We start from the raw sequence: 20,308 nt of genomic DNA on the forward strand, positions 1-20,308 counted from the left end.
TTACCAAAATCACAGCTGGACCACCACTGCCCCGATGAATTGGCTTGATTTGCTGGAGATCCATCCAAACAAGCACATCTCAGAAGGGGCCAAAATTATCAGTAGCTGAGATTGCAGTCATCCCAGAACAGAAGGCTTTTGCAGAGCTTTAGCGCCGCTCAAATGTCAGTCACAGTCTCTACGGCTTTCTAAATGCATATGAGTAGCTGCTCAGCAAAGAGTACAGCAAAGCCTCACTAGTCTGTGTGTCTCTCTGTAGGGATTCGACGCTGTCTCTAAACTCATCCTGTCATTTCCTCTTCCATCTATCAAGGCCACAGTGGATAAATATTGCAGACATGTCCACTTGGATGGTGTATTTAGCTTGCCCGAGGTTTTTCAATAGGGGATGAAAAGTGGGATTAGTATTCTGTCAATGTTGAGATGAAGGAAATTGGATAAGTATGAAGCCTGGCTGGCTGTGTTGATATTTGCTCATTTCCGCCAAAACAAATGGCCAGAGAAAGGATTAAGTGTACCTAACTAACTAACTATCTGGAGAGAAGAGGCCCATGTGGCCCACGGAGACCTGGTCACGAGAACGGCCTTTTCTGGCCTGGAGGCAGTCCAGCTGGCCTCACCCCTGCATGCTGTGCCATCTAAGACTCAGCGGATCTGTGTGTGTGTGTGTGTGTGTGTGTGTGTGTGTGTGTGTGTGTGTGTGTGTGTGTGTGTGTGTGTGTGTGTGTGTGTTAATTTAAAACCACATTTGAATGGTTCCCTGAATGGTTTGGGTGCATGGCAGTATATTTCCCCTTTCAAGATGATCTAAAGGTGTGGAAAAAAAGGGGATCTGTGATCTGTAGCTGCGTTTGCATGTGCACGGGACCACACCCAATCCGTGCACGTGGCTCTCGTCCTCCATGAGGTCTAGGAGTGGGAAATTAAGTGGCGTTTTTTTTTGTTGAAGGCGATAATGAGCTAAGTGCCATTCTCACAGGAAGAGTGCCGAATGCAAATTGAGAAGCCGCTATAGTCTATCTAATTTTAATCACTTCAAGCTGTTTTTTTTAATAATAATCCCAGAAAGAATTCGAACAGGCAGTCTCACCAAGCAACCACCCACCCCCCCCCCCCGCCCCCCGAAATGAGACTGGATAGCAGCCTCCTTTTCTGTCATGCTTTGCAAGAGGCTAGTCTCTCTTGTTTTTGGTTTTTAAAGTTTTGCTTATGTGGTTGAGTGCTACAGTGATGTGTGTGTGTGTGTGTGTGTGTGTGTGTTTGTCCTTGTGTTTGTGCGTGTGTGTGTGTGTGTGTGTGTGTGTGTGTGTGTGTGTGTGTGCACGCGTGTGTGCACGAGTGTGTGTGTGTGTGTGTGTTGTGTGTGTGTTGTGTGTATTTAGATAGTTCTCCCACGGCCCATTCTGAGCGGTTACTAGGCAGAGTGTTAATGACAACCAGACGGTAGCATTCCACTCTCACTAAACAACCCACTAGGAAAACCACCTGACCTGCCCCTTTCCGACGATCCCATCTTTCTTTCTTACTTTCTCTTTCTTTCTCTCTGTTTCTCATCCTTTCTCTCTGTTTCTCATCCTTTCTCTCTCTCTCTCGACCCGTCTCTGTTTTTGATTCACTCTTTCTTTCTCTTACCGACTTTTATGTCTCTCTCCTTGGCTCTCTCTCTCATTCTCTCTGTCTCTCTGTCGCTCTCTCTCTCTTTGCTTTCCTGTTAATTGTTTTTGTCTTTGTCCCGTTTTGGCACAGATTCTTTCTCCCCCCCCCCTTATTTCCTTGTCTGTCGTCGATATGCTCCCCCTCACTCTGTCCCAGTCTGCCGACCCCCCCCCCCCGACCCCCTTGTCTGCTAAAACTGGTCTTTTCTTTTTTTCTGGACACTTCTTTCTCCTTGACAGGGACATGATTGAGAATGTGTGTTTAACCACTGTGTCCACTCAGAGGCCCTGAGAGTGTAAGCTCGCCTGTGTGTTTAGTGTGTCTTTGCATCTTTGAGTCAGATGTGTGTGCGTGCGCGCGCGTGCGTGTGTGCATGTGCGTGTCCAAGATTGGTCGAGGTGGCAAGGTTGCAGGGTTTTTATCATTGGGGTAAGATCACCGAGAGACTGATTGTTGTTGTGAATGTGTTACTTTGTGTGTGTGTGTGTGTGTGCGTGCGTGCGTGTGCGTGTGCGTGCATGCCTGTGTGCAGTTTGCGTGTTGTTGTGTGCACATGCTATGTAAGTGGGACAGAGAGTGAGTCAGGGAAAACAAGAGACATTACTGATAAGAGCCTTAAGAGAAAAGTCTGCTTCTAATCATGCCCCCCCCGCCCCCGCCCCCCAACTCCACCTCCCTCTAAGTTCCCGCACCTCCTTCCCTCCCTTTCTTGCGCTCCCTTCTCTACCATCTTAAGACCCCCTCAGAATGGTGGTATCTCGAGAGGCGCTATCATTTCTTGTGTGGGACATCTGTCTCCACCCGGAGGCAAGACAGTGACACACATGCCCACCCACACACACACACACACACACACACACACATATGTACATACATACACACACAAACACTCCATGTTGCACGTTTATAGAGAAGGCTTAGTTCTGCCGCTGTGAGCTTGGTCCAGTTTGGCCTCTATTTGTAAACTGTTGACAAGTGGTTGGATGGATTCTGACTAATGTGACTTTTCATCACCGCCTTTCAATAACTAGCTGACATTTGATGTTTGTAATCAACCCAATTTTTTGTTGCAATAATAACAGTCCAACTTTTTTTCCCCCTCGGGTTTCCATTTCTGTCTGTCTGTCTGTCTGTCTGTCTGTCTGTCTGTCTGTCTGTCTGTCTGTCTGTCTGTCTGTCTGTCTGTCTGTCTGTGGTGTGTGTGTGTGTGTGTGTGTGTGTGTGTGTGTGTGTGTGTGTGTGTGTGTGTGTGTGTGTATGTGTGTGTTCGCGTGAGTCAGATGTGTCAGCTGTCTGAGTACTAGGTGGAGGTGTTACTGGGACCAGCAGACCCACTCCTGTCTCTCCAGTAAGAATGAGTCGAAACACAACTTGCTCGAGGTGAGTCATTCACCCCTCCAAACCACAAATCAGTCAATATGTCCTGATGTTAAGACAGCCCGACAGCTAGAGCCCCAGAGCATTCATCATCCAGACTGTATTGTCCATGGACTGCAAGTGTGCCACTGTGAACTTAGTCTAAATAGATTAGGCAACATCATGCGGCAATGCACTATATGGGTTAAAACTGTCTTAAGGTCTTAGATATTTTGAAAACGACAGCAAATACCCAGGATGTTGTGGTTTAACAAAGTCCTAACAAGGTAATGCAACATGACATGGCTCCTCAGACCCACTCTGAAGTTTCCTGGCACAGGGGTTTGATATGTCCGCAGGAACCCGAGTGTAGGAAAACAGACCCACCATGTTCCCATTTTCTGTTGGGAAAATGTGTAAATGTCAATCCTGCTTGATACCAGTGCCGAGGAGAACTACAGCAAACCCCACATTTTAGACGGGGGCTTAACATACACTCTCATTTTAAGTATTATCCGTTGGATGCTACACAAATGGATGGTGTGGGTATACATTCTGTGATCTGTTCCAAAGACCTGTGAGTATAGACTGGGTGCAAACTGTACAGGGGAGCCTACTTTTTGCATTGGAGGGTTCGCCTCAGAGAGGACTTGGTAATGAATGTTTCATTAATGGTAATGAAACATCCATGATGCAAGCATATACTTGCTCTATATCAGCAGAACTGTGCCCGAGATAAAAATATTAAAACAAACATCACCTGTGGTGCAGTATGGCCAAATAGAGCACGATCATTTCCTGGCAAATAAAAAGTGGATGGGTACAATGCAAAGGCCATGCAGCAGTAAAACAGCCGATAACACACAGACACAGGAGCATGTCAAATATTAACCCCAGTAGGTAAATAAGAACAGGAATAGATTTATAAGAATAATAAAACCCTTTCATTATGGTCAGTTTGCTATGGTGCCACCATGTTTGGATGGTGATGGTAGGAATAGAATAACTAGATCTTGATAGGGAATGAGTGGTGGATAACCCCTGTTAAAATGCATGAGTTTGGGGGGGCGGCCAGGTGGCATAGCAGTCTATTCTGTTGCCTTCCAAAAAGGGGATCGCCGGTTCGAATCCCAGTGTTACCTCCGGCTTGGTTGGGCGTCCCTACAGACACAATTGGCTGGTGTCGGTGGGTAGGAAGCTGGATGTGGGTATGTGTGCTGGTCACTGCACTAGTGCCTCCTCTAGTCGGTTCAGGGAGGAGGGGGAACTGGGGGGAATAGCGTGATCCTCCCACACACTATGTCCCCCTGGTGAAACTCCTCACTGTCAGGTGAAAAGAAGCGGCTGGCGACTCCACATGTATCGGAGGAAGCATGTGGTAGTCTGCAGCCCTCTCTGGATCGGTAAAGGGGGTGGAGCGGAGACCAGGATCGCTCGGATAGCGGGTGATTGGCCAGGAACAATTGGGGAGAAAATGGAGGGAAAAAAAATATGCACGAGTTTTAATTCACTGCACCTACAACATAATTGATTGCTAAGGAAAAAAATATAGAAATGCACATTGCAAAACTGTGGTAAAAGTATTGGTAATTAATATTTCAGCGACCCCCCCACCACCACCCCTACCAAATTTCCCGACTCATGTTTTCAGGGGGGCTCCTGTCTCTGTTCCAGTCGCTCCCCTGTAGTTCACAGCCTTAGTACAGAGAATACAAACAGTTTCTCAGATTTGTGTTGTTGAACTCAGACGCGCACACAAACAGTGTGGTCTCATCAGAAACCCTTTTACAACTCCTAGACATCATCCTCTGCCTCCTCTGTGTGTACACTCAGCTCCTGACAACCTCAGGTGGTTTCCACCCATTATCGCTGTTTCCTTTGGAGTCAGAGCCTGCAGTGAGTTGTTAATACACAGCCAGGTCCAAAGTCCGTGAATCTCCCTGATGGGGGTTTCACCCTGCTGACTCTGGCCTGAGGGGCTGCAGGCTTCTGATGGAGCCTGCTGGTGTTACTGGTCCTGGTGGGAGGAGGAGAACATACTACTTGGTCAGCTGCTGCACTTTTTTGTGACTTTAAGGTGTTTTGCTACTGTGAGTGTTTTACATTGAGCCCTATATCACAAGACACCTTGAAAAAGAAGTGCGTTTGTTAAACGAGTCCAGCAAATGACAAAGTGAGGGAAGTAGAGCATTCTCCTGAACAAATGAAGTGCATTCATGTCAGTATGTGACACCGTGTCACATGGGAAAACACAGAGGAGTGAACAATAATTATGAGTTTTAGTTTCAATTTAGTTTTAAGTTGAAAAATAAAGATTGCATTTGGGAGCCCAAACTTTGTAAAGCACGCCATGAAACGATGAGTAGGTTGGTTGTCTTGCTCTTTGCTGAGCCCCCCAGCCTGTCTGTCCACTGGGTCTGTTTTTCTAATTCCACATCGAATCTTCAAGCTATTGTCATTACCTTCGGTGTGGGCCAGACTTCACCCTCTCATTTCCTCATCCTTTACATAAACAGGACAGGTATTTTGGGATGCGGATGTGTTTGGTGGGACCATTGTTTTCTTTAACCCCTCTATGTCACTTCCTGCCGCCCCCAGAATGCTGTTTCCTGTCCCAGCCTGGTTGCCTCAGATGTTCCACCATCACCATCGGGGATGACCCAGGACTTCACTTTGTCATTAAGAAATATCAAGGAGGTATGCTGAAAAACCATCAGCGATTTAAACCCATTGTCAAGGGGGGGAGTTGGAGTTTGTCCAGACCTCATGATATGAAATTGACGGGCATTAAACAGGAGCATATGGCCCAATTTCTTCTAACTGTGTTAGGTACAGATGTATGTAGGCACAAAAAAAAAGCGATTTGGGTGAGTGCGTTTGCTAAACCAGATGTAATCTCAGTGTGAGACAAAAGGAGATGACATGGTCTGGCTGGGAGAGAGATGAGAGTGATGAATGAGCCGCTAGCTTTGTGCTTATGTTGCTCAACGCTCAGCTGTCCAGGACCACCGTGCTCCGTCAAGCTGACGGTGACTGACAGACTCACGTCCAAGTCAGCACACGGATGTTCGGACCCCGGCACACAATTTCCGCTCTAATTCAATACTAAACTCTCTACAGATGAACTATCGTGTGATTTTGCCCGTAAGTCAGAAACTCGGTGTGAGTCATTAGCTGCTTTTGCATCAGTGATGGAAGAGTGAATGGGATCCCTTGAAAATTCCAGCATGACTACATCCCAGCTGTGGTCAGTCATAAGCCACACTGGCTGCCCTTTGAAACACTCTCCTACTGTTTTGCTATGGTGACAGACATTGAGTCTTGCATACACACACACACACACACACACACATTCATGTGCCACACCAAGGTCAGCCTAGGTGTCAGCCTGTCACACCACTCTTTGGTTTCATTTTCAAAGTTCACAGAAACTCAAGTTGTTTGAATAACAAGTTTTCGGCGACTCGGTCTTTCAGGAAATGTATTGTAAGTCATATTGTCTTACAGGAAAATATCTTGCAATCACAGAGAATATGTTGTAATGTTGTGGATTTTTTTTTTTAGTTCCCGCACTTACATATCACCACAAATATCCCTCAGGTCCTTTTAGGTACTTTTCCCACAAAGAACATTCTGACCAGTATACACTTCTACAGACAAATCCCTGCAACTCTGCCCACCAGAACGTTTCACTTCGGATACATTTTATCGTAAGAATAAGAAAGTTTTATTTTGGGGGGGGGGGTTGCCATCAAAGTTAGGATCCTGAAATAATCACAAGAAAATGTACAATCCTGGAAGGACTGATAAAAAAGTAGACATGTTCGCTGTCCTGGTTCAAGGACAAATGATTCCATCCACTTCAAGTGCTTGTCCTCGTTTGCTCTTACCTTCATTAGAGCCTGGTGGCCTTGCATCCCTGTGTATAGGGCTCATTCAGACTCGGTGAACTCGGTGCGTGGAGATTGGATTCATATTCATTATTTCTGGCTCCCAGATGAGTTATCGAGGTGTGGGACCACAGAGTCCAGATGTTTATGAATATGAATTATGAATGTGTTGCGTCTTTGCCTGGCAGGGACAATTATCTTGGGTTATTTTAGTTCCCTCATTCTCCACCCTTCTCGGAGTTGACAATGCTTACCAGACCTCTTTGAGAGAAAAAAGGTTTGTCAGGTGCCATTCTCCTCTCCTCCAGCCCTCTCTTTCTCTCTGTCAGCGTGGGTATTATGTTGCTGACAACACCACTTTAAACAGGATCACAGCCATAATTGCTCTGTTTAAAATGTACAACATGTGTTTATTGTCTAATATGAGTCCTTTCTTGACAGGGGGAAGAGGTGGAGTGTGACTTTGGGACAGAGCAGCGATATCGGGCTACATGGTTGAATAGCTCGGCAGTGAAGTGTAGTGGAGTGACAGTAAGTATGATAACCGTTGGGTCTTTTAGCAATGGTCTGTCAATTTGATGCAGCACAGTGGCCCAGCGGTTAGCACTGTTGCCTCACAGCAAGCAGGTCCTGGGTTCGAACCCCAGGCCATCCCAGGTCCTTTCTGTGTGGAGCTTGCATGTTCTCCTTTTGTCTGTGTGGGTTTCCTCCAGGTGCTCCGGTTTCCTCACACCATAAAAAAGACATGCATGCGGGGCGTCCGGGTAGCATAGCAGTCTATTCTGTTGCCTACCAACATGGGGATCGCCAGTTCGAATCCCCGTGTTACCTGGGGCTTGGTCGGGCGTCCCAAAAGACACAATTGGCTGTGTCTGTGGGTGGGAAACCGGATGTGGGGTATGTGTCCTGGTTGCTGCACTAGCGACTCCTCTGGTCTGTCGAGGCGCCTGTTCGGTGGGGAGGGGGAACTGGGGGGGAATAGTGTGATCCTGCCGTGAGCTACATCCCCCTGGCGTCCCACTGTCAGGTGAAAAGAAGCGGCTGGCGACTCCATATGTATCGGAGGAGGCATGTGGTAGTCTGCAGCCCTCCTGGGCTCGGCAGAGGTGGTGGAGCAGAGATCGGGACGGCCCGGAAAAGTGGGGGAATTGACCAAGTATAATTGGGGAGAAAAAGGGGGGGAGGGGAAGACACGCATGTTAGGGTTAATACTCCTGACTGTACCCCTGAGCAAGGCAATAGGGAAAAAAAACAGAAGTGGAGTTGGTCCCTGGGCGCTGCACTGCAGCAGCCCACTGCTCCTAGTATAGGATGGGTTAGATGCAGAGAATGGATTTTGTTGTATGTACAATGACAAATAGTAGTGTCTCCTTCTTTGATGAGTTGGAATGAAGATTTAGCTTTGTTTGGCCTTTACATCCGTTGTTGTCACTAACATTGTTTTCAAACTTGTTTATGAGTTAACTAAGAGCCCGCTGTTATATACAATAGCAGCAGCCTGAGGGACTATTTCCAAGGGAAGGGAGGATTAAATACGTACTGTGCATCACACTTAACATTTGTTGGTGATTTAAGAAAGAGCTGTCCTTGAGTCTTTGAGCAATAGGTTTTGCATATGAACCTGCTGGTTTGATATTGGATTACTTGTGCAAGGGAGTGCTTTCACACTGTGGTAAATTTCATTACCGTATGTGGTTGTCTGCAACTAACACATTCGTCTTAATGCGGATTTCTCCGACAGTTCTCCGCTTTTGGAAGAGGTTCTCGATCTTCGTGGGAGTACCCGGTCTTAGATAAAATAAAATAAACGCGCGTAATCGCAACTCATACATCCCGGCCCGTGCAGCCGCGGTGCTGCGCTGTCATGGGTGATCTGCTCTGCTGGTGCGAATGTAATTTAGCTGCAAACTGATGCATCCAAACTGTGGTGTTGTTTTTTTCTTGTAGCTGCACACGGCGCAGAGGAGTCAGGTGTATCATCTCAGCTTGAGGAGGATCGGCTACTCCGATAAATACATCGACAGCCCTGAACCCATGGCAGGTAGGAGATGGTACCCACTGCCGCGTAATTACACATATGGTAAACAGATTGAAAGAAGGAGAGGAACGTCACGCCATTTCCAGAAATGATAGCCCCCTTTTCCTGTAATTGCTGTGTAAACAGTCTGACAAAATTTGTCACATCTGCGTCTGTTGCTTCCTGCACGCCTTATCGCCCAAGTTTGAGTAAATGCTTCATGGTAAGATTTGTTAGAGTTGATCCCATCTTGAGAAGACAGTGGAGCCATTTTAGAAATAGCAACACTGACGAGTGTCCCTTACTTGCGGTGAGATTGGTGGCTGTATAATGAGACATCATTTACAAACACCTGATAATTTACCACAATGTGATATCACGTAATTGCATAATTACACCATAATTGCAGAGCAGAGGGAGCTGCAGGTTAAGGGGTTAGCAAACTACTTCTGTAAGCCATGTTCTTGCAGATCGCGGCAAAGAAAATCTGAGCTCTGTGACAACAGTGCCTTGATGGAAAGAGGAGAGGCTTTTTTTTTAGCATCTCTTTTCCAGTCGAGCGACAAGCCCATTCTTGCCTCTCCTAGCCCAGATGTACTGTTCACTGTCTGCCATGTGAACAACAGCCCTGGCCCTCTGCCAGGCATTCTGCATAGTTAAAGTATATGACTGATCCATCGTAACATGCAGAGTCATCAAAATTTCTGAACACATTCACAGACTCGCTTGCACGCACATACACTCGCGTTTGCACACGAGTGCACACATGGCGATACAAATGGGTTTTCTCCCTGGGAGGTGCATGGGAACATGAATATCATCTGTCTCTCTTTCTCTCGCTTTGTTCCTTTCCCCTCCACTGGCTCTCTTTCTCTTTTTCTTGATTTATTTTTATAGCCTTGTATATATCATTCTGCGAATGCTTATTCTACTAATCTAGGGCAAGCGGACCATATGGCTCCGATAATGTCGAAATGTAATTTAGAAGTCCACAATTGCATGTACTGCAATACCAATGACTTCCCTCTCTCTTCTCTCTCGCTCTCTCTCTCTCTCTCTCTCTGCTATCCTCCCCCATCTCCAGTGGAGGTTTATAACTGTGCAGTGGGAAGCTGGGACTGTTCCCAGTGCTGGGGCCGGGAGGACCAGGGCCATCTCTGCAGCTGGTGTGACAACGGCTGCCGGCTCAGAGATGACTGTCAGCCAATCAGAGATCAATGTCCTGCTCCTAATATCCAAAAGGTAAGATCACACATTTTGCCTACACACAAGTGCGTGCTACAGATACTTTATTCACCCCCGAATATCGCTCACAGACCCTCTTTTCCAGTAAAATGGCGGTCAGTCGCATGCCATAGTGTGCCAGTGCCGTCACTATTAAGCGTCAGCTGCTGTTGGGTTTACTTTGGACAGAGGAGTGTTTGAACAGGCTCTTATTAAAGCAGTTCATTCTGGAATAACACACGCAGCATAACTGTAGTGGCCCCCAGCCCACACACACACACACACACACATACCACTTAGCCATAACCTTGATTGAGGACATAAAACATAACTGGCTCAGGAGGACACAGGAACTCCTACAGCCATTTTTTTTAACCCGTGTCTCTGGGAGCAAGTGTTGGTGTTTGTGTGTAAACTGTGTGGGTGAGGACATATATGGTAAATGTGTAGTTAACCACAGTAACAAAAGAGCAGACAGTAAGAAACCAGTAGGAAGATTGGATGTGCGACTACACCGAGGACAAAACCACACCGATCGAGGGAATTACCAGTGTTTATTTGGCGCGGTGCCCGACTGTGGTCACTTCAGGCAGTACAGTCTCGGTTGCCGACAAAACCGCTGTAAGCCCATGACCATGATGATCATATTACTGTATTTTCTTTGTTTCTGCTTTAGGGTTTCGGTGGTCGAGCCACGTTGTCTGAACAGTAAAAGTACCGTGTTTGTATTCTGGGTTTAAATCAACTCCGTCGCTACTGAACGTCTTATCTGCGCCGATATGGCGGTCGGTCATGGGAAGTACGGCTCACATGAGACCCAGTTGCCCTAAACTTCCTGTAGATAAAACCTGGTTGGCCCAGGAGAATAAGAAAGTGGAACAAAGTGGGCTCTCTCTCACACACACACACACACACACACACACAAAGACGCAGACACACAAACCACATTTTGACAGGCCCACAATCCATTACACAAATAGGCCGCATTCGCCAGAAGTATTCGCCATTATCCCTCATCCTCTGTTGCTGTCAGCATACTGTGACTAACAGGATGCTCCGTCAGAGTATGACTCGCATGGACTTCTTACTGAGCTCAACTTAGCTGTGTTGAAATGGCTTACGCGTGGGCCGCATTGCAAGTCATGCAGACACACACAGCCACACGGACAAACACACACACACAAACACACTCTCATTGCATTGGCTGCTTCAGCAGAGGGGGTTGTAGAGGGGAAAATGGGGCTGTGGTTCCATGGGGTGTGTGATGCAATGTTTTGGCAGCTATATTTTCCCAGAGAATCTGAAAGGTTTTGAGTTACAGTCTAGTGGAGTCAGAGTCCTCAGTTCCTCACACGCTCTTTTTCTCCCACACATTCGAACACTTTTTTACACACACACACACACACACACACACACACACACACACACACACACCCACACCCAAACAGGGCATTGTCCCATTGTTACTCACACTAGTGACTGTGACGGTGTGTAGAGGTTACGGTGATGAAGTGTGTTCATTTTCTTGTTATATTCTGTCATGTACAATCTTTATCGCATCTTTATCACTCCATTCTGGCACCAAAATGTCCGTATCTTTTTTTTTTTTTGGTTTTCGTTTTTGTCATTATCTCTGAAATACACGTGGGGGCAGAGGTTTTCATTATTCTCTCCACTTTGACTCACAGCACTTAATTGTGAAAAACATGTTAAATTCCATTGTGAGTCCGTGAATTGAAAAAAAAGAGGCATAGGAGAGATTTATTATCCCTGCGGGCTCCCAATTCTCATGTTATGTGTAGTCTAGGGCATTGTTTCAACAAAACAAAAAAAGAGAGAGAGAGAGAAAAAAGAACGCATTGATTAAAGTTACTTCAGTGTCCAAAAACAGGAACTGCCAAGCATGGTGCATTCACAACATGAAAAGAGAAAGATTAAGAACAGAGGGATCTGGTGAAGACGGAGAGGGTTGAGAGGGAAGGCCGAGAGCATGTCGGATGGAGAAAGGGTTGCAGTGTAGGCAGTACCCTTTTTCCTGTTTTGGTCCTCACGTCCTCCTTGATTAGTGTGATGTGGAGGGGCTGGAAGAAGCAAGGACGGATCACCGCCATGGCCGGTTTTCTCTGATCGGTCACAACAGAGAAAATATTTTCTGATATTGATAGCTTGGTTTGTGTAGCACCATGCGGTGCATCCTTGCACAAGTCGCACAAAGCATCGTGGGAGTTCGTGTGTCTTGGTTGCCAGAACTCAACTGTATGATCTTTAGGTGCATTTCTTTGCTCTCGTATTTCTCCTGGAGGTTTTTCAAAGGTTGTTTCAGAGAGAGAGGTTCACATCCCTATGCCCAGAGGAGGGTTTGTGTGTGTGTGTGTGTGTGTGTGTGTGTGCTGTAAATCAAGACTTGCAACTTCCAAGAGGTGTAAATGAGCAGCGTGTCAGCAGACGTTAATATCAGCAGGAGCGATGCTCGGTGTTGCTGCAGCATCACACGAGGTGCTGCTGGACGCACTGTGATAATGACTCCACGTACTTTGTGATCTCTGAGGAACTTGCTGAGTGAATGTGTGTGTATGTGCACACATGTGCATGCCGCTGTGCGCGTGCGTGTTTGTGTGCACACAGATTTTCATGTATACAGTATCTTTTTGTAGGCAGTGTAGGGGAAAGAGTAGATCAGTTGCGTGCGTCCGGGTAGCGTGGCGGTCTATTCCGTTGCCTACCAACATGGGGATTGCCGGTTCGAATCGCCGTGTTACCTTCGGCTTGGTCGGGCATCCCCACCGACACAATTGACCGCGTCTGTCGGTGGGAAGCCAGATGTGTGTGTGTATCCTGGTCGCTGCACTAGTGCCTCCTCTGGTCGGTCGGGGCGCCTGATCGGGGGGGAGGGGGAACTGGGGGGAATGGTGTTATCCTCCCACGTGTTATGTCCCCCTGGCGAAACTCATCAGTGTCAGGTGAAAAGAAGCGGCTGGCGACTCCACATGTATGGGAGGAGGCATGTGGTAGTCTGCAGCCCTCCCCGGATTGGCAGAGGGGGGTGGAGCAGTGACCGGGACGGCTTGGAAGAGTGGGGTAATTGGCCAAGTACAATTGGAGAGAAAAAGTGGGCAAATCCCAAAGAGGAAAAAACAAGAATGAATCAGTCATTGAGAGACAATGTGCAAGAGTGTTTTAGCCGCACGTTTTATAGATGCTGTACACTCTGTGATAGACAAGCAGCGATGTTCGATATCGAAACCTTGATATGAGAACATAAGCACTGACGTTATGCCCCCTGGTCTACTTCCCACATACAGTATATACAACATACCCTTGGTTGGTCCCTGTTTGTTTTCACATGGTATTAAAAATTAGACATTCTCTCTTTGTATAATCATGTCTCACTTTAGCCCAGACGCGCAGGGTTTATTTATCTCAGCTGTCAATCTTGCAGGCATAATATTAACAATCTGAATGTAGACCCGCCCTCTGTCCTCTCACCCAGACCAAACAGAAGTGCTGTTTTCATTCATAAGCTCGGTGTGTGATAGAGCCAGTAGGGGCTGGAGTCAGGCTAACAAAACAGAGGGATCACAGTGCCCTTGGCTCAGCCAGGGGTCATTTGAAAAAGCCCTGCGTGAAGCTCGCCGGGCCCCTGCGCTGCAGCTAAGCCAGGCTAGCTACAGCAGAGTGGAAAGTTGATGGTAGATTGCTCCTGCCTAGGAGCTAGTGATGGCTATCTATAAAGTCGTATTTTTCCCCCACTGAGATCGTAGAGGTGATGGCAACCCTTTTTCTTTCCGTGGCTCCTGGAAGGAACATGGGTTGAAATGGCGCGTGAGAACATACTTTTTAATGGCAGGAGAAACCGGGCTGAGGAATGTGTGATACTAAACACAGACAAACAGATGAAAGGGGAATAGCAGCGAGCATTAATCCTCCCGCTGAAGCTATGCTTTCTCGCTACCCCTTCCTCCCCCGTTCCCACTCAAGCTCCTCTCCACGTTAATTTTCCCAAATTGCCTCGCCACTCATCCACCTCTACACTTTTCCTCTCTACCTCGCTCTCCCTGTCCCTCTGCATCTCACACGGGATGTGAAGGGGCCTCTCAGGCTGCTCTTCATTTGCATGGGCTGCTGGAGCTGCAGACTCGAGAGTCTCACACTGCCACAGTTAAGCGTCCACTTTGGGTGCATGCACCTTAACTATGTCTCTGTTCAATTAGACCCGAGTCTTCGGCTGAGCAACACTCAACATGGGACTTGTCCTTTGCTCCTCTAGTATGCCATACTCTGTCAGCGTCAGACAGAACATTTCACTTCTGGCTCTGTCATTGTCAGTTGTCATGTTTCTATAGTGAGGGGATGTAGAACGCAAGCATGGATTCGGTCTCGAGACCACATTTTGAACGTGTTATGTATATTATGTGCAGACACATAATATACTTTTCAAGACTACTCAAGTACAATAGTCCCCCCCCCTTTTTTTTTCTCCCCAATTTTATCCGGCCATTACCCCACTCTTCTGAATCGTTCCGTCTCTGCTCCACCCCCTCTGCTGATCCAGGGAGGGCTGCAGACTACCACATGCCTCCTCCGATACATGTGGAGTTACCAGCTGCTTCTTTTCACCTGACAGTGAGGAGTTTCGCCAGGGAGACATAGCACGTGGGAGGATCATGCTATTCTCTCCAGTTCCCCCTCCCCCCAAACAGGCGCCCTGACTGATCAGAGGAGGGGCTAGTGCAGCGACCAGGACACGTACCCACATCTGGCTTCCCACCCGCAGACACGGCCAATTGTGTCTGCAGGGATGCGCGACCAAGCCGGAGGTAACATGGGGATTCGAACCGGTGATCCCAATGTTGGTAGGCAACGGAATAGACTGCTATGCTACCCGCATAACCAAGTACAACAGTTTTTAATGTACTTTTTTATCTTCAAAATGACTGTGAATCTTCCCCTGAGGAAATCAGTAAAGTGCAATCTCATGTAATTTGTATCTTATTATTATTATTATTATTATTATTATTATTATTAACAATTTAAGTCTCTGGAAAATGGGAGTCTGAAATACTCTTTCCTTGACAGAGGAAAAAAGTCTAAATAAATATTAGAGTGTAGTGACATTTTGTCTTTTACGATGGTAGACTACTACAGTTACAGTCATAGTGTTTATTTGGACTTGCACAGTTCTGGTGTTTTGACCCCATCGGTCTTGAGCTGGACATGCCACCTGAAAGTCTTGGACTTGACTCAGACTCGGTACGCTTCGTTCTCAGACTTGACCTGTACACGACCGCCCCCCCCCCCCCCCAAAAAAAAACCTTGTCTGGACTTGGGTGGTCTTGACTACAAGTCTATGATTAGAGTTTTAGGTACCACTTTACAATAGGATTACCCTTATAAAAGATTTCTAAATGGTTCATAGTTGTGTTATTAATTAGGTTGTAAAAACTTTGTAGATCATTTATAAACAATTATAAACAAGTTATAACACAGTTTCATACATCGATGCAGGCTCACTATTTGGCAAGATCATGTTACTGCTGCATTTTTTTTATCTATCTGTTAATCTTAGAACATGCTAGTTGCTAGCAGCTCTTGCTAGTTGCTAGCTTAAGTATCCAATGAGATCTGAGGCTTAACAGTACAGATAAATGTGGGCTCACTATTTGGCAAGCAACAGGTCACTGTTACCATTTTTAGCTAATGTGTTATAACAGCTTATTATGATTTACAAAGTGTTCACAACCTAATTAATAAATCAATGATAAACCATTCATAAACCCTTTATAGGGGTAGTCTCATTGTAAAGTGGTACCGGGTTTTGGATCACAATCTAATCCTCCATTGTAAGGTATGAAAAATAACTTGGTCTTCATTATCTTGTCTTTCCATCTTCCCTCTCTCCCTCCTAGATATCCCCCCAGAGTGGTCCGCTAGATGGGGGCACCTTGCTGACGGTTCAGGGTAAGAACCTTGGTCGGAGGGCAGAGGCAGTGAAGGTCTCCATCGGATCTGTGCCATGTACGCTCCTTCCTGAACGCTACACCGTCTCTGTAGAGTGAGTATCAACCCTATGAATCTCCTTAAAGGGTGTAGGTAGGCCATTCATAGATCTGTAACATGTTAAAGATATAATGCAGAGTGTTGGTTTTTCTTAAAGAAAATGTGAAAACATGACATTTATTGTGTTGCCATGCAAAAAAAAACAGACAAGCTTATCAAGGTACTTTATCTTGTTTTAAGTCTCATACTGCTTATTTCAAGATATTATTAGTAAAATTGTCTTACCCCAAAGGAAGATAGTTTTACTTTGCTTTGCTTTTTTCATGATAATAGGGCTTGTTTCAAGATATTTGTTCTTACAGAAAGTGCAATTATCCCAAATGAAGTTCCTTGTTTTAAGATTTCTTTCCCTGCTCCTTATAACAAGTCTCATAACCATGAAACAAGTACACTTTCTCGAAACGTGCGATATCTGTCAGTGGGGTAAGAAATGAGACTTGAAACAAGATGAAAAATAACCCTGGTAAGATCGTCTTTCTTGCAACGGGACACCATTTACAGACCTTGTGATTGTGATATTAAACTTGAAAAACCCTTGGAGAAAAAAAAAACCTGAAAACCCCTCTGTGAATCCCTTTCAGGTAGCAGAGTGTTAAGTGATGCATCAAAAGCCGCAAGCAAGCAGAATGATGAAATATATCATTATTATACTTATTTTACTGCTATTCATTTAAAACTAATTTCACAGAGATTTCCACTGAATTGCCTCATAAATATTCCTCAGTTATCATATTAGATCAATAGAGTCCTACGTGGGCCCTTTCTGCAAGTGAGGCGAGGGAGCAGGTTACAAGAATCCACAAGGCTAATTTTCCCAAATATTATTATGCAGCACACTTCTCGTTTTAAACGTTTCCATCCCTCAGCCCTCTGCAGCTCAGGGACCGAAACACCGAGACGGTGTCACCATGGAGACAGCAGGACCCCGGTCTGACACCTGCGCATAGAGCTTGGTGGGAACCAGTAATGCTAGAATTACATTCAAACTTCCCTTCTAATTTCTCTAATGTTCCCTGAATGGAAATGTTTATCTGGTCTTGCTCCAGTGAAGCCAATCACCATATTAGAATTCAGACCTGGTCGAGGGTGACCTGCAGGCCTTACCTGTCACTGTGACGCCCTGATGAATTCCCCCAAACGCTAACACACACACATACACACACGCACGCACAGAACACGCATTATGAAAACAGCGAATCACGTTTCACTCCTGGGATGATCTCATCTTGCGTCGGTGTTCCTCATTGGTTCCTGAGACCGGTTGTTGTGACAGCAAAGCATATCCTCTTCGCTGGAGGTGGCACTGACAAATCATAACATGTCAATGCTTCTGACAGCAGACACACACAGGCACACACACACACAAAGACATGCAATAAATTCCCTCCTCAACCCCCCCCCCCACACACACATACATACATACATACATACACACATGCACACATGCATGCACACATGCGTGTGTGTGTGTGTGTGCATGCATGCACACATGCACGCACACACGTACACAAATACACTCCTGCACATGTGACCTCACTAGCCAGGGCTGTTGAAACAGGTGTTTGCTCGTTTGCTATGAGGTGAAAGTTCACAGCTGTGTGCTTGAGGAGCGTGTGCAGCCCAGGAGATCTGTTACTACAGTCCCATTATGTCAACATTTTAATTAATGGGGTGGTTGGTCGAGACAAACCTTTCATACTGGAGTACTTCACAGGAAACTTGGGGTCAACTTCTCTAAGTTGCCCTCCTCCTCAGTTTCTTATGAGCCTTGAGTCACCTTTACTCCATCCATTTTGTCTGACCTAGCGAACGCGAGCACACACCACACACGCGTGCACACTAGTATCTGGCCATTGATAATCTTCATCGTTCACTCGAGGGAAATAACAAGAGACATCTCCCATGCTAGCCAAAATATCACCCTCTGTAACCCATAATATCTCCACAGTGGGGTGATGTTGGAATGCAGAGCGGGGGTCAGTCGAAGGATGTGGCTGCCAGTGTGTCTGCTCCTGCTGGGAGTCTGGAGCAGCCTGTCCTTTGCCCGGGATCACACTGCATTAACATCACCCGCACCTCCCACACACATCCCGGGTTGTCCGCTGTGAAATGTTAGGGGCTGACCTCAGCGGAGCTTCTTTAATGTCAACATGCTTTCATCAGTACTCCCCAAAAATATTAGTTGTCCGCACTTGCAACACATATTGTTGCATGCAATAAATATTGGTTATGCAAGCTTTTTTTTTTTTGACCCAATGTTGATTGTTAGAATATTTTTTTAAGAAAGAGATGTACTTCAGCCAAAAATAGGGTTGAGCGATATTGGGAGGGGAAAAAAATCAACATCACGATTTTTGCAGCCGATAGCTATTGCATTATTAAAGAATAAAAAAAGTTACACATTTTCCCCAGATGTATGTGGCTTTCAACTTTTAAAGCTCGGTTTGCAATGAATTTATCACTCTAGTAATGATAAGGGTGATTGTTAGAGGGCGAAATAAGGCAGTTGTCCAAGAAGTCATTAAATCGGTTGATCTTGCAAGATTTCATTTTCTATCACGCAGCCTAACATGACTGATTGGCCCAATTTGCCTTACACTGAATCCTTTGTGTTGTGACTATTAGACTTGTGCTCTGTGCTGCAATGTTGATTCTGATATGATATATTCTGCAGCCCTGGCCATAAACAAACGAAAGAGAAATAGACTAATAGCTCAAGATATACGGGTAAATAAATAAACATGGACTTGGAGGCAGTTCTTTCTTCCCCCACATCTGGAGCAGCGCTTTTGCCAAAAGCTCATCTGCATTCGGCCTGGGCTCGGCTCAGCTCATCTGAGCCCAGGCCATCGTATTCAACATCCCACCAATTTTCAAGGTGAATACACAGCTCCTCTTCATCGGATCATTTAACCTTACCTCTGATGAAGGTGAGGGTCCTCTGTCCATCACCACTCATAGCAGTTCTATGAGTCTTCACTTGTACTGCCAAGTATTTACTTTAAAACTACCTTTAGCATCGGGCAGCTCACTAAATAAACCAACAGCCTGTGCCAAACTGATGGAGGTTGCACCCCCTTCATACACTCATCCCAATGAGGAACCAAAACAGGGACCTATTGTGCTTTAGTTCATTACGCTTTCATTAGTGAGCCTGCGCCAGTGAGGACTTGAAGCATTATCATAGCCAGGAGGTGCAAGAACAAACCTCCATACCTCCTTAATCTCCTCTGTGGTTAGAAACATCTGGTCTAGGGCTTCTTTGAACTTTGATTCTTAAAATATCTGGAGGCTTTATTATTACATTCCATATGTAAATGGGTTGTGTTTGTAAAAAAAGATAACAGCAATAAATCACGCACAAACACGTATAGGGTATATAGAGTATTTTGTCGTCGGTATGTTTATTGCGATTTGGCCGCTGTTGTTTTCCGGAGACGGAAGTCTGCTCAGTTTTGTTTGCTCTCTGCTCCTCAGGCTGGTGTGTGTGACCGGGAGGTCTGAATATGAAACGGCAGACATTGTCCAAGTGGTTGTGGACGGGAATGAGATGGGGGCTTCAAAGGAGCAATTCTCATACTTGGTGAGTATTCTCCCACCATTTTATGCGTCCACCCACCCATTCTCTCTCTCTGTCTCCTGTCTTTAGCCACGTTTTTGCCTTCTCTCACCAGCCCTTGTTCTCCGCTCCCTAGTGGGAAAGCCTTCCTAATGTGTCAGCTGAGTGCTAACAGATGCGCCTTGTATGATATTCAAGAATGTGAGCATGTGGAAATCTTCAAACGATTTTATGGTATTGCAGCTAAGCACCATTGTCATTCAGAACCCGCTGCCAGCAAAAACAAATATGGCGCACGCTGAAATGTCTTCTTCTCCGAATTTATTAGCGGTAGATGCAAGCTAGCCAGCATTGTATTAATTGACCCCAGCCCACACGGTTTTCCCATTGGATTTAGAGTACACAGCCAGTGGAAATACCCGTGTTAGCCTTTTTGTTTCTTCTTGTTTACGAACAAAAGGGTTCCTTCATAAATTCAACTCTGGAACACTTGTGAAAAAACTCCGATGGCTTCGAAAGAGGAGCTGTGCCATGAGTCATCCCACAGAA

At 46.0% G+C, this 20,308-nt stretch overlaps 1 protein-coding gene across 1 annotated transcript in view; it reads left to right on the forward strand.

The window, feature by feature from the left end:
• The window catches only part of plxnd1 (plexin D1), a 79,294-nt gene that overhangs the window by 22,039 nt on the left and 36,947 nt on the right, over positions 1 to 20,308 (forward strand). Inside the window, 7 exon segments of the mRNA XM_056273334.1 lie at positions 2,937 to 3,036; positions 5,611 to 5,709; positions 7,344 to 7,433; positions 8,850 to 8,943; positions 10,004 to 10,161; positions 16,050 to 16,195; positions 19,678 to 19,783. Coding sequence (XP_056129309.1) covers positions 2,937 to 3,036; positions 5,611 to 5,709; positions 7,344 to 7,433; positions 8,850 to 8,943; positions 10,004 to 10,161; positions 16,050 to 16,195; positions 19,678 to 19,783 — 793 coding nt within the window.

The sequence above is a fragment of the Lampris incognitus genome, chromosome 2 (assembly GCF_029633865.1).
Source record: "Lampris incognitus isolate fLamInc1 chromosome 2, fLamInc1.hap2, whole genome shotgun sequence".
Lineage (NCBI taxonomy): Eukaryota > Metazoa > Chordata > Actinopteri > Lampriformes > Lampridae > Lampris > Lampris incognitus.